The sequence below is a fragment of the Strigops habroptila genome, chromosome 5 (assembly GCF_004027225.2).
Source record: "Strigops habroptila isolate Jane chromosome 5, bStrHab1.2.pri, whole genome shotgun sequence".
NCBI classification, from domain to species: domain Eukaryota; kingdom Metazoa; phylum Chordata; class Aves; order Psittaciformes; family Psittacidae; genus Strigops; species Strigops habroptila.
The window spans coordinates 19,344,527-19,359,270 of record NC_044281.2 but is presented as its reverse complement, the minus strand read 5'-3'; the positions used below and the strand labels follow the sequence as shown (position 1 = coordinate 19,359,270).

The following is a 14,744-nucleotide window of genomic DNA, read 5'->3' as shown; positions in this document are numbered from 1 at the left end:
TTACAGTAACAAGATAGGTCTCACAGTCAGGATTGTGTTTTCCTCATTATCTCAGCTTCCAGAGGTCTCATGCCTGGAACTTTATTACACCATCAGATACTGTGAAGCTTTATGCAGTTACTTAGGTGTTCCTTTGCATACTTAGGTTTCCCAGCAAATAGTGTTCCCCTGACTTCTTGGCGAATAAGTGTCCCTTGACATTTAATTTAGCTAATGAGATGACACAATTTTAGGCATGAATTATAGCATGAATTATAGCCCACACCCTACCGAGGTATCTTCATGAAAGACCACGCGTAGGCAGTCATATCAGCCTTCTCTCCAGATACCCAGATATACAAGGTAGTTTCATTTCTGCAGAGGTCCCCTGGAGGAGTCTGAACAACTGAGCTTTTTGAGAGCATATCTTGAATTAGTACCTCTTCTGGTAATGCTGCCTGAACTCCTCCACAGGCAACACTGCTCACAGGGCTTGCTTTATCAGACTCATAAGTAGACTCATCCCATGGCATGAAGTGGGGCCTTCATATGGAAGATGACAGATTTGAAGTCCTGGGCAGTCTGTGCTTTTGTTCCTGTTAGGCTTTGGCATCCTGAGCATGAGGTGGGGCTGAATGGGGTTAGGTGCCTCCTTTAAAGTGTTATAGCAGTTCTGGCTTATTCCACCTGTAGGTATTTTTGTTAAGCTAAGCCCCCCCATCTTTTTGAAATTATATGGTGTTCTATGTTTTGTTTCATGAGAAGAATAATCAGGAAAAATATTAGATAATTAATCAGAAGGGAAACTGGCATGCACTGTATGATGACTGTGGACGTGCTATAGGAAATAAAAGAGAAAATGACTGTCTTCCTACAATTCAAGTTCCTTATCAAGGTGGATTAAATGTAGACTAATAATGTATTTCTGGGAAAATGCTATTTTGGGAAAAACAGAAAAAAGAAACGAATATAACCTGAACGGTGAGGAAGAACAAAAGAAAAAAAAACACTATAAAATTTGATTTTATCATATTTCAAATGAAACATTTCAGTTTGCCATTTCTAAATCACATTTCAAGACCAAATTCAGTAGAAGGTAGAACAAAATGCTTTTCTACTGTTTGAATAAAATTTTATTTCAAGCCCTTGTGACATACTTTCCCTTTTTTCATTTGGCCAAACAAAATGAGTTTTTCCTTTGTTTTATGTGTGATTTACTAGTTGAACTGAGAAAATAATTTTTCACATTCTTCCTCTCACTGAGTTCCAGGCACAGGACTGGAACAGTGTATGTAAAGTGAATGGTTTGGGAAAGAAAATAGGAGAGTTTTATCCTCAAATGAAGTAGCATTTATTTTGTGTGACTGACCAGGGATATAACATAGTTTTGCTCCTATGAGTTTTCAGCTGGATTATGGGTAAGATTTAAATAATACGTTACTAAGCTTTAGGGTGTAATAGGTTGTCTAAAAATAGGATTGGATTATTAAGATTAATGTAAGCTTTGTGGCTTTTGTTATTATTCATAATGCAAGACATTGTCTTTAGTGGGAGAATTAGTGATATTTTCATATGTACTTCCAAGAAAAATAAATGTTAAAAGGATAATTCAAGCATTGTTAAAATCCAGCAGACAAGATTTTAAAAGCGAATACATCCAAAGAGCTCCACAGAGCAAAGGATAAAACTTTTAAATTAAAATTGCACTATGAGGGAAATTTTCTGTCTCAGTTATTCTGTGTGCTTAGTTGAAACCTACATGCATTTCAGCTGGTTGGTTGCTCACATTCAGCTCACTGCACACCCTAAGGGCTGCATGACACATTTTATTTACACTGATCATCAACATCCCTGTTGCACAAACTTGTTTTCTGACAGTTCCAAAAGGGAATTGTAATTGTTTACCCTTAAGCATGACAGTAATACAGTATGATTGGAAACAAAAATGTGTCACTTATTTATTGAATGATTTGTATTTTGATAAAAGGACATTTTTTTCCTTTGGTGTTATCTTTTTAGCTTCTGTGAATCAAATTTCTTAAGCCCTAGACAGAGCTTTGAGCTTTATCGATCATGTCACCAGCATTCACTGAAGAAAAATACAAGTTGCTGACATCAGTTACCATTATGTGGTTTACAGTGGTACAAGGGACATTATTTTTACAGTTACAAAGTTTCATCTGCTAATACAGTTTGTGTGCATATGTACATAACATGAAGTGCTGGGTTTGTGTGTTTCATAAGCTTGTAGTTTCTGAAAAGCAAACTTGATGTGGTGTTGGAATCAAATGTTTAGAGTTTTTGCACTAAATTCTGTCTATTTCACATCTGACCCCAAAATTGTGGTGATACATGATTCTGATGAATCCTTAGTTAACAACTTTGTCTCCATCCCTACAATAAAGTAGCTTTCTAGCTTGAGTTCAGCTGAGTAGTGTAATTTCAAATAAGCTTTAAAACAGCCTTTATGGGAAGTCACACAACTGAGTACAGTATTGATTTTTTAGAACCCTCAAAGTCATGCTTTGGGGAAGATGAAGGAGGAAACTGTTTTAGCACATCTTTTGATAAAATAAAGGCAGTGTGTGCCAGGCAAGAAAGTGGACCTTGTAATATTAGGAGGAAAGACATGTCTGACTGCCTCATATTGCATGTGAGCATGTGAAGCACAAGGCAGCACACACACAAATGTAAATACCACATAATCCGTTGAATGGCTTTATACATCTGTACCTGACTTAATGTGCCATCATTGTCTTTCAGAAATATCGACAGTATATGTCTGGACTTCTCACTCCTCCTTATGGTGTTATGGAAACTGGCTCCAACAATGACAGTAAGTATGAGAAAATAGACATCAGGTGTTAGAAAAAAGAGAAAAGAGAAAAAACGGGAAGATGAAAGTCCTCTGGTTTTGGGTGTTGAAATTTAAAGGTTAAATTTGATTCAGTATTACAACGGTATTAATACTGTATATAGTAGAAAATACTTAGGAACTTGCCTAACTGCATTCCTACTGCATACAAGTGCACACAGAGCTGTACACAAATCTGCATTATGCACCAGGCCTATTGATTGAAGCATACTGTATGGTGTCATGTAACATTCAGCTAGTTCTAGCTGTTACACGAATTCCATGGAACATGGCCATTAGTCTTGCTAGTAAATCAAATACAGCAAACTGGCTTGTATTTTTAGTTAGGATGGGCTACGCAGCTTGCTTGGAAACACAGGTTAGCTCTTGGGCAGGCAGCCTGCAGTAAACATGCTGCTGTCTGACCTTAGTTACATAGCTAAATAGATTTGGGTATGTCTGCCCCATGAGAACTTGTTAGGCTGTGAGATAGTGCTGTAAACACAAATCCAAGGGCAGCCTTTGGAACTTGTTACTTCCATAAATGAAAGTACTTTTATCTAGTTTCCAGAGGATTATGTAGATGCCAACCAGGGCAATATCTGATGGCTAGCAATTGCATCTGCAAATTTTGTCCCATATGTTACATGTTCAGTGAGTGTTTACCATATATACATATACTATTTGTGAAACAATAGCATAGCATAGCAATGCTAGTTAGCGCAAATTCAGTGTCACTTTTGACTTCCAGGTACTGAATTACACATAATGTAAAATGAAAAAATACAAATAATTCCTGTATACATACTTCAGATATTAAGTTGTGAGAAAATACAATGTTTAGTAAGCTGTTTATAGTATCTGCACGTATTAGCTTTTTGTCTTCTTTGTGTTCACAAGGGAAAGCCTTTGTCTGAACAAATCTGTTTTGCTCTTTAAAAATCATAGATGAATGTATGCCTTATCAAAGTATTGAGCCCTCCAATTCCCTCTTCTATTGATAAATATCTCCACTGTTACTTAAAGAATGTACAGTATGTATTTATTTTCTGTGTTTGTCTTTTAGGAATGCCAGATAAGGACAGCATGTCAGGCAGTCTTTGCCAGGTTTCTAAAAATTGCAGTAAGGTAAATCACGCATTTTTATTTTGATTGGGAGAGGGGGATTTGGTAATGAAAAATGCAAAAGTACAGCATGAAATTGAAAAGAACCAGGTGCAAATGCGAAGCATGTGGTTGATGCGTGTGAGTACAGTATGTAAATTATAAGGATGCTTTAGACATTGTATTGTTTAACTGGAGAAAGCAACTGGTTCAGGTTCAGCATTATTAGAAAACATGATGCTGACGAAGTTTGTGTCACAAGCTGATTGTCCTATCTTTGTCAGAAAGGTGGTAAGAGTAAAGAAGAAAAGCAGTACTGTGACAATACCAGTGCTTAGCCAATGGATCATAAAATTCACAATTAAATCCTATTTTGAGGCTTAACTAAGTCTTAACTGATGCATGGGCATTGTTCTGACACTTTGCTCGGGGTGAATTTTCTCCTATGTTCAGAGAGCAGCTTTACATCCCAATTCTCCTTTGTAAAATAGTTCTGTGACTTCATTCTCACCAGATGAGGACCCACATGAAAGCACTCGTGAATATAAACTACGCTCAGTTTAAAGTAATTATAATAGTGGGAAGGAATACTATCAGGTGTTGCTCTAAAGATTAATAATTTTTAGAATTTTTTATGGCAGAAGTAGAAAAGTTACAGTAATAAACACCTGCTTGGATGCCTCCTTTCTGGACATAGGAGTTTAGTTGGATGCACGTGTGATGTCTTTAAAAGGTTAAAGGTATTTTTGTTACACAAAAAACATCTCTTGACAGCAGATAAAGACAATGAATATTTTAGCGTGTTTCCTTAATGTGAAAATAACTACTTCCACCTCTCCCTGTCTGTCTGTCCTGCTTCCTCAAGAGTACTGACCTTTCTTAATTGTCACATTCAGCCTTTATTAAATGTATGAATGTAACAGTTCCTTTTTATAGAATCTTACTCACTAACACTATACCACTTCCTGGCACAGCCTTATCCTGTAGGAAAATAAACGTTTTTCTATGCACTAAGTAATAATTCTTAGGTAGATAGCACCTTTCATGCTGTAAGCATTTTACAGTTAGTTATGAGTTACATCTCAGTGCTTCTCTAAGTTGTTGGCATTTCAATGCTACACTTGGAGTTAAGCCAGGGATCTTGCTTGACCACTCTATGAGAGCACCAGGCATAGAATCCAAACTAAAATATTTTGTTGTATTTTCTGAAGCAGATAGCAAAAACAAGGTAAAAATAGCCATCTTTCCTAGGAGGTGATATGCCCCCAGTAAAGAGCAGTGTTGCTCGGCTAAGGGTGATATACACTTTCAAGTACAAAGTATTTTAGAAACTGAGCAAAATCTGTTGATTAATACTGCTGCCAATAGCTGGGCTTTTCTAGCACGACAGGACTCTTCCTACACAAAGGAATGTTCACCTGGGTAGCAGACAGAACGTGGCTGGGGCAGGCTCAAACCATATTAACTTTCACAGGAATAAGGTCCTTTGCAAACCATATTAACTTCCTTTCCAAGACACATATAAAAACCAGCCATCCTTCTCCCTCCCACACTGTACACATTTCCATGGAGAGAAGCCGAGAGAGTAAATATGTGACAGATGCTTGTCACCTTGTTTCATCCTGGAGGAGCTCAGACAGTCCCATGACAAATGTGGCAGAACCTCCACAGTATAGAAGTGGTTCATGAATCCTAGTTCTGTGGTTTTGCCATATGGCCATGGATCTCTTTAATTATGCTAAGCGAAAGAGCGAAAGGTAAATGTAGGAGAGATAAATACCTGAGTATTTTGTTTACTGCATGCAAGCTTCATTCCCGCAATTTTAAACTGCACAACTGTTACAGTGCTTATACAACATGTCGATCTTCATGCATTGCAGTCAGTTTTGAATGAGCAGGGAGATACTGGGATTGCAGGGCCAAATTCCTGGAATTGTTGCCAGTTATTCGAAATACAAAATAACAGGGTACCAGAAAACAGCCCTGTGTTTTCTGTAGATTTTATGTATTTTGTTTATTTTAGGGTGATACATGACTGTCAAAATGGCTACTGCGTCAGGGAAGGACATTCATCCAGGGAAAGGGAAGTGTTTGCTGGACATCTTTAGACTACTTTATATCTTTAGATTGCCAGAGTGATGCTGTGAGACTGGCAGCAAATACAGCTCAGAGAAGCCTGCAGGCTCCTCTGTAATGTCCAGAAAAAGACTGTGTGAGGAATTTCCTGAGATTCAGAGAAAGTTCCTCAAAATCTTTCATATGGTAAGAAAACATCACACTCTTAGGCAGAAGGCAGTAATGTCTTCAATAGTTCTGATCATAATGATGCATTTATTTTGGGAGAGAGGGCGTTGTTTTAATTTTCCAGGGAAGTTTATAACTATAAATAATTTGCTTCAAATGAAATTTAGTATATTCCACTGCTGAAATGTGAAATGTGTGTTTTTTCTCTTTTAGCCTCTGCCAAGCCTTTTATAAGCACTGTAATAGATGATTTTCCATATTTGCTAATTATTTGAGTTTCATCTTCAGCTTATTTTTTTTCTCCTGTCGCATCTATTAGTTTTTGATGAATAACAAGATTTTTCTTTTACTACGTGCCTTGAAATTTTCTTACCATATGTGGATGTTTGGTTTTCCTAGTTCATTAAATTCTATTTTAAAAAAAATCTATTTGGAGAAGGCAGCAAAGAGATTATTTTTTTTTTTTTTTTTTACCAAACACGAATTCATTTGCATTAAGGGTTACATTATTGCACATCATTTAATGCAATATAGCAGTTAAATTGAGCATAAAATACTGAGACACAATATACTACTGTCCTCAGTTATATTTGGGGGAATGGAAACAAAGTCAATTCAAAGCTGTCTTACATAAAGGAAAATAACACAGCTTTGGTCTTTCTAACTAATTAGTCTGTCTAATATCTATACACTGGTCTTTCCAGCTCAAGTTTTCAAAAATTCTCATGGGGTAGAGTCAGATATAGCTGGATCTGTGAGACGAATATAACCCTAAAGCCAAAATGGCAAAATCAATAATAATTTCAAATACATTTTTGGAAAAGATGCAGAAGAGTACTTGGAACGCAGGGGAGGTCGGGTTCCAGTGTGCAGGCAGAATAAGTAGTGTTTCTGTTTCCATCTATTACCAGCAGAGCTGGCAGCAGGGTTGCATGGTACTTCCCACTACAAGATCCTGTTCTTACAATTTGGCTACTTTTTCACTGTTTACACTGGATTTGCCATGCTGAGAGTAAGCTTCTGGCTGATTTTTAAATTGAAATGGATCAAACCTCTCTGACACTGAGTTTGGGAGAAAACACATAGCACATGTTAAAGCTTTCCCCAGTGATACACTAGCAATCCTGTCCTTTGGACTAGGAGCTCGACATCTGGGGCTTGTTCTGACAGTAAGGAGTGCCATTCGTGACCTCCTACAAAATCAGCCATATTGAAAAATCTCAGTTGAAACTGGCTCACTAGAGGCTTATTACAGTTTAACTGCAGGCTTATATACACAGGCTGCATGCATTGAGTCTGAAGAATCCCTACACTGTTCATCCTTGGTCCTGGGCTGCTTTGGCATTCCTGTGTTGATGCTTAACAGTGTGGGTTTTCTCACAGTCACTCATTCTAGTTGCTGGAGCAACATTTTGATTATTATAAAGCTGGATGCTGACAACCACACTTGTCTCCTCTGTGCTTTTACATCCTCTACTGGTGCCCAAGTAGGAAATGGGTAAAGAAGTAGGCCATTCTACTCTGGAGACATGAGATACATGATCGCTTTAAAGAAGAGGGCATTGCAGAAATGAATTAGAGAGACACAGGAATGAATATGGGAAAGAACAGAGAACAAACCAACCTGTGAGGAGCATGAGTCTCCACTCTGCTGTAGAGTGTGGTGCTGAACACTTTTTTTCTGTTGTCAGTAAATGCCTTAAACTCCTTTGCAAACTGTGGGTGCTATGCCAAAGAGCATAGAAATAATAGATATCTGTGTTTGATAACCATTATTCTATTTATTCAAGTACTTGATAGTCAAAACATTCGAACCCTGCTAATGGTCCTAGCTGAAGTTTTATATTGTTTTCCGTAAGGGAATCTCCATATTGCAGTTTGCTAAAAATAATTCCCACATCTTCAAGAAACTACACACACACACAAAAAAATCTACTTGAAAGGAAGGCTGAAAAATTAAATGCTCAAAAGCAGAGCATTTCAAGAATGGAGACTGTCTGAGCAGTGTTAATGAAGTCCTCTTACCCATGTTTGTTATGGTACAGACTTCAGTTCTTTGTTTTTATTATGGTACAGACTGATAACTTGCTCACATATATTTTTCCTGTGACACACTCCATTAAAATCAAATCACATATAAAAACCATGCATGCTTTGTTGTTGTACAACTTGATCTCGGTGACTGTTTAAAACCTACATAAATTTGTGCCTTTTTCATTGGAAGCGTGCATCCTGAAAGGGGGAAAGTGCTTCTTCATCTCTTTTGTACTGAGGAAACCATACCGAGCACAGAAGATATAAGCAGATTAAGATGTGCAAATTCATACAGTCATTCTTGCTAGTGGCTGAAGAATATGTCTTTTTTTCTGAAACCTCTCTCATGCTTTATTTCCATAATATTCCCTATGTTGTCCTCTGGTTTCTATTGTGACAGAGAGTTGCAGGAGCTCCCCCTAGTGCACGAAGTAAGATTCGAGAAACACATGGATCGAGTTAGTGAAGCTTACAAGCCGAAACATCCCCTTTATGTTTTTCATATAATGACTCCAAATCTTCTAGACTGGAAGCTTACTGGAAGTGATTTTTTTGAAGGTATTTTGTATAGCAAAGCTGCTATAGGATGTGCTGAAATACTCCTCTGAAAGTCACTTTTTCATCCATCATTTTCTCTGTGTGTGATAATTTGGTGTGATAAAATGTAGATTTGCTTTCTTTACTGAATTTTCAGTAAGACTTAGGTGCCATGCTCATATTTATGTATGTAAATAATTGGACCAATTGTGAAAACATGATTTGCTATTTTATCAACTCTAAATGCATTTACTAAAATGATATCCAAAAAATCTTTCAGTTGACAGAGAAGGACATAATCTATGTGTTAATTCTCCAAATATTGCAAGTTTCAACATTACCAGGCAAATGAATATTCATTTATTTCAATTTTCAAGCACTTAAGTATATCTCTGGGTATTTGAAAGTATACTGTTTGTAAAGAGGAAATTACAATTCACTAGATGCAGCCTTGAAGAGACCACACAAGACACCAGTAATAATCGTGTTCATTCACCATAAACAGCAATAATCACAATAATTTTACTTCTGATTTCCCTATATTTCAATTTACTTTTCCCAGATGACCGAGAGGAAAGCTTATCTTTTAACGTATTCAGCAGATTGTCAAATGTGAATTTGATGATAGAGCATTAGCAGACGGCTAAGAGAAATGTTTCACATGCTCATGAACTTGCGAGCCTCCAAGAAAGAATAAACAGAGCAAGCAGGAAAGCAGGCAGTGTCCTAGCAAGGTGCAATGACAAGGTGTTTTTTTGGAAGTAACCTCTCCAATAGTCTCCTGAAAACTGTTATAACAAAATGGATTTTCTATGAGAATGGTTTATATAACTGTCCAGTGATAGGTGATAATTCCTATCCTTTCTTGGGCTCTGTGCAAGGGTCTTCTCTTATACAATGTTAGCATAGGGTTAAAAAAATAGCTCCCTTTCATTTTCTGTTTTTGAAGTGGTTGCATAAAGCGCTATGTGCAAATATTTTTAAATAATGTCTTCATGCAGTCCTAACAGTACCAATTACTTTTAGGGGCTGCTCTGATATTTTGGCACCAATTTCACATATATGAAAGGAATTTGCTTAGAGGTCTGTTAAAGTTCTTCATTTTGCTCTAAGTGGAAGTGCTCAGGGTTCAGTCATTATCATAGCCTGTAACAATTTGGCTAGTGCAGAGGCTGTGCATATAGTCCCTGGCAATGAGTCACATGGTGACAGCATATGGCAGGAGATATAACAAAGACAGGAGTGTGAGATGAGTAGGAGTCTGTGAAAAATACATTTTTCATATGTCAGTAATGAACTTCTTCATAAAAAATGTGAAGGTCTTTATATGTCATCAGAGTTCTTTAATGTAAAAAAATATTGTTCGTAGGTCTGTGGCTTACATAAGTAAGCTTTGCATAAACTACATTGTGGCAGAACCACCAGGGAAAGTTTTAGTACATCACTTATCTCCAGTTCCAGCCGTATGGAGATGGTACACAGCTGTAGGCTTCCTGTCCAAATGTCAGTGTGAATAGTGATGCCTTAAAGAAAAGCTTGCACCATGCCATCTTCTGTTAGACAATTCAGCTACCTGATGATCTGTGGAATATCTATGACCCATGATTTTATTGTGTACGCTGAATTCTGGAGACCCTAAAGGCAGTTTTCTTCTACTGTATCTAATCATATAATTGAGCACCAATCTGACCAATACAGATCCAGCCAGACTAGTCCCAATATGAAACCTGCAGATGCGATTAGTGATTGTCATTTGATCCCTTACTATGTAAGGGTGCGTAGCATTGTGGATCAAAAAGAACAGAATCTTTGGTCCAGATTGCTGTGCATTTACCACTGTGCATGTCAAAAAAACTTCATTTCTCTTCAGTGCGTACTTGATCCAGTTAAAGGATCTCTGGCCCTTGAAGCCTTTCCATTAATTTGGAAGAAGAAAAATATGGTCCCTTGTTTCTACAGTGAGCAGTTTTCCTTGTGGTGATTCTAAGGAAGGTCTAAGGATGAATATAGCTGTCTACAATGATAGTGAGATTGGTAAGAGATGGAGGCAAGATCTCTGTTCGTAGAGGAATTAAACATTTTGCAGAAAAGGGCAGAATTTTGCAATCTACAGATGCTAAAGAAATATTTTAAATTTTACCCTCATTTTCTAAGAGCAATAACAACAGAGGATTAAATATATGTAGGCATACTTCAGTTTTAAAATATAAACAAATTGCTACATTTATTCTGAGAGAAGATGAATAATGGGGAAAAATAGTGAATAGTGCCCAATAGCAGCCCAGTTGAGTGAATAGTCAGCACCTGAAGACAGCTTCCCTTTCTTGTCACAGCTGCAAAACATTCCACTCTTTGCTCAAAAATGGAAAACCAAGCTTGAAAAAGTGCGTCTGCATCTGTATCCTTCTATAAGTGCTGCAGCAACTTTCTGAGTCATTGTGAAACTACCTGTGAAATCCAAATCAGGGGAGTGTGGGTTTTTTTTTCATGAGAGAGGAATGAAAAGATGGAGAATGAAAAGTATGGGAGAGAGAGAGACCTCCTCTGTTACCAGCAGAACAATCCATATACTTGAGTCAATGTTAGAGCTAAACTATATGAGGTTTCAATTCCATGACTTTTACATCTGAGTATTAATATGTATGATCTCCAGAGTATTTGTCTGAATGAGGAATCTCCTCAAGCAGTTACTGTTGTTATTTTGGTGCTCTCCACTTCTCCTGCCTTTTTTTAATTTTTTTTTGTTTTAATTTTTTTTTTATGTCAGCGCTTATTGCAATTTATGTGTATCTTAAAGCCCTGCAGTTCTTGTTTGTGCTGGGTGCTGTGGTGCAAAGGAGGGATGGACGCCTCTGCTGAAAAGAGCTTGCAGTCACAGAAAAGATGGAGTGACTGTCAGAAAGATGCTTCTTTACTCAGAACATTGTAAGGTGTGGGATTCATGTGTGTTCATACATTCCAAATGAGTTATCTTCCAGGAGCTTGTTGTGATCAGTCCTTGGTGTGAAAATCCTAAGTGACACTGGGAGTGGGAGAAAGAAGTTCGGAAATCAGTAGACAAATGAAAACCTGATCTATTTGTTTGTTAATCTTGTCATTTGGATGGGATCTAACACACACAGTTGGCCTCCTTCAGAGTAACAGAGTAAGCAAGTACTCACCTCCTCCCTGACTAACCACCTCACCATTACAGGGTTACAGAGGTGCTTGGGGTAGCATGGAAAAGACAATTTGGCTGAAGAGACATTTTCCGTTTCTGACTCCTCTTGCCTAGCTGAGTGACTGTTGCTATCATAGTTTACATAAATAAAGAACAGAAAAATAACAGAAATTTTTAGAAAATGCTATGATTTGTAAAATACTCAATATTGTGAAGTAGGTATGGGACCTTCTTTCAATAGGATCATCAGTCTCAGTTCCAGTTGTCTGGGGAAACAGCATATTGCCTTCCCTGCCAGTGCTGGCAAGGGCAGTCTGATAATATATACTGTGGAGTCACATTTGATGGCTCTTGCTCCTTGGCTGTGTCTTCTGTGTGATTCTGTCCCAACCCCTAAAAAACATGCACATATGCTCCATTTATCTCTTGCATCTGAAAGGCAGAAAGAGTGGGTAATTATGCTGAGAAAAAAAGATAGTCCTTTTCAAGGTTCATGTCTTCAGACAAGTCAAGCGTATACAAGTAACACATTTGGCACTTATATTTGAAACAGCAAAATGATTTTTTTTTTTGAATCTTGTAATTATTTTCTCAAGTTTGGCAGAAAAATTGGATCAAGGATCTTAAAATTAGATTCCTTCTAGTCACTCATATAATCTCTTGCAGAGCATTTTGACTGCCTGTCCTACAATGCGTGTTGGAAATTGGTATTCCAAAAAGTCAATTATAGTTCTGAGTCCGTACGAAATTATCAATATGTCTGATCTGATCATTTAGCAGCATCTTTTTTTTTGTGTGTGTGTGTGTACAGATGACAAAAATTTGAGAGGTTAATAAATAGTGGGGAAACACTGTCCAGTGATTTTGTTCTTTTTGTGTTAGCTAGTCAAGAGCAGGAGCCTGTTCTGCTGGCTCCATGCGGAGCAGCACCACCAAAACACGTGTTTGGTTTGTGGTGCTCATCTAGAGCTATTCTGAGTTAGACTTGCTGAGGCAAAAATGTCCGATATCTACAGCAGAGCCAAAAACGTAATTAGGAGCATTATGTCCAGTGATGGCTAAGGAGCAAGTGCTGCTCAGGTATTTAAAGATTTATGATTTATGACTTTTATTTATTCTTTTTGTAGATTTCCTTCTGGAAGAAAGCTTGGCACAAAATTGTGAACATGTTTGATCTTTGTGTGCTTTATCATCAGTAATACAGCTGTCTTAAAGATAGCAGTTGGTGAGGAAATACAAATACACATAGCTGAGTTGACTAGTAGAGAAATGAAAAGAATATATAATTTAGGTTCCAAAATAAAAATGGGGGGGGGGGGGGGGGGGGGGGGGGGAATCTTACTCCCAGTACCAGTTTTAACACTGCTTCTAATTAGGATTATTCTGCCATACTTGTTTTCATCTTAGGAAATGAAATTATAAAAATAATTTGTATAATAACTTTATATATTAGCTAGTCAGATAAAAAGCCAGTAGCTGAACAGGGGAGAATTATGATTAAGTCTTTGTAAACCTCCCAGTACTGCTTTGTCCATCCTCACTCTTTAAAATAGCTGACTTCAAATGCATGAATCTGAGGGGGCTAAAGAAACAGCTTCTCTCATGCCATTCTTTCCTTGTAGCCTTTTTCAGAGTGGCTCAGATGGTAGCTTTTCACCTGAACCCATTTTCTGACCTAGCCCACCTTAGAGCCACATGAGGGCCAGCAGTGACACCAGGAGTGGTGGCTATGCAATAGGAAGATAGTGGAAGCATCAGCTCCCGGAGGAAAGCACATTTGGGCCCAGGAAGAACTGTGGGGCTGTGGTTGCTGTTCCACAGCAGCTTCCAGTGACCTGCACTGGGACTGTGGGGCACCTGTCCTTCCCGGTGTCCCCCCTCTGATGTCCCTTCCCTCTATGTCCAACTACACGAGCCCTGTCTTCCATCACTCCTGCTTGCCTGGTGGTAAGGGAGCAGAACTGCCAGAAACACATAAACCTTTTATCTGAGGTTAATTTTCTGCTGTTTTGGATGAAAATTAGCTTCCTGGCCTGGACCAGCCCAAGCAACAGGGCAGAGCCTGAGTGTGGGGTTCAAGACCATAGTGGTCCTGTTTGAGGCTGCTATGAACTGTCTGCGGCCTTAAATGTCCGACTTCCACACAAAGCACTATCAGGTCTGTCAGCTATAGATTGAGACTCTCCTCTGCCCCAAACCTGGCATTTCTGCCAGCTCACATCAGCTGCAGGGGAAGCAGAGGGACAACTGGCAGGGGATTGTTTTGTCAGGCCAGATTGCAGCTCTATTGCAATCTACTGCTAAATCACAAATGAATCTGTGATTTCAGTCTCCTGTGTTTAAATACAGATTTGTATGATGTATTCCTGTTATTGCTGTAATACACATACAGATCCAGGCAAATATTTGTTCCTCTCTCCCTCCTTCCTCTTGAGTTGTCTTAATTGCGTACAGAGCCAGTCTAGATTAGGGATTTTTAGCTTGTGTTCTCCAGGCTGCTGGGTTCTGGCAGCTATTCCAAATGAGTCTGGGAAATGAACTGAAGAAAAGCCTATTGTCACTGGCTGCACAAGGTTCCTTATCTTGACTGGCAAAACTATAGGGGTCCACATGATAAAGGAGCCTAACACACCCCTCTCCCCTTTTGTTTCCTCTGATTCAGTTCACAATCTGTTGAGTGTCAGCATTAACTGCTGCGGATTCCAGGGCAATGTTGGAAAAACCTGTGTTGACAAAATTGTAACAGTAAGGTTTCTGGCTTTCCTATACTAGCCGCTGCTCCACAGCAGTCCTAGGCCTGTGTAATAGGATGGCCCTCTTGTCTTCCTGGTA

General features: G+C 38.4%; 1 protein-coding gene across 4 annotated transcripts in view; it reads left to right on the top strand.

Moving 5' to 3' along the window:
* RAPGEF4 (Rap guanine nucleotide exchange factor 4) overlaps window positions 1–14,744 on the top strand; it is a 151,472-nt gene that overhangs the window by 67,542 nt on the left and 69,186 nt on the right. For all 4 annotated transcript variants that reach the window (XM_030485779.1, XM_030485778.1, XM_032919923.1 and 1 more), the window contains 2 exons: window positions 2,743–2,815; window positions 3,900–3,961. In XM_030485779.1, the coding sequence (XP_030341639.1) occupies window positions 2,743–2,815; window positions 3,900–3,961 (135 nt within the window). The remainder of the gene's footprint in view (window positions 1–2,742; window positions 2,816–3,899; window positions 3,962–14,744) is intronic.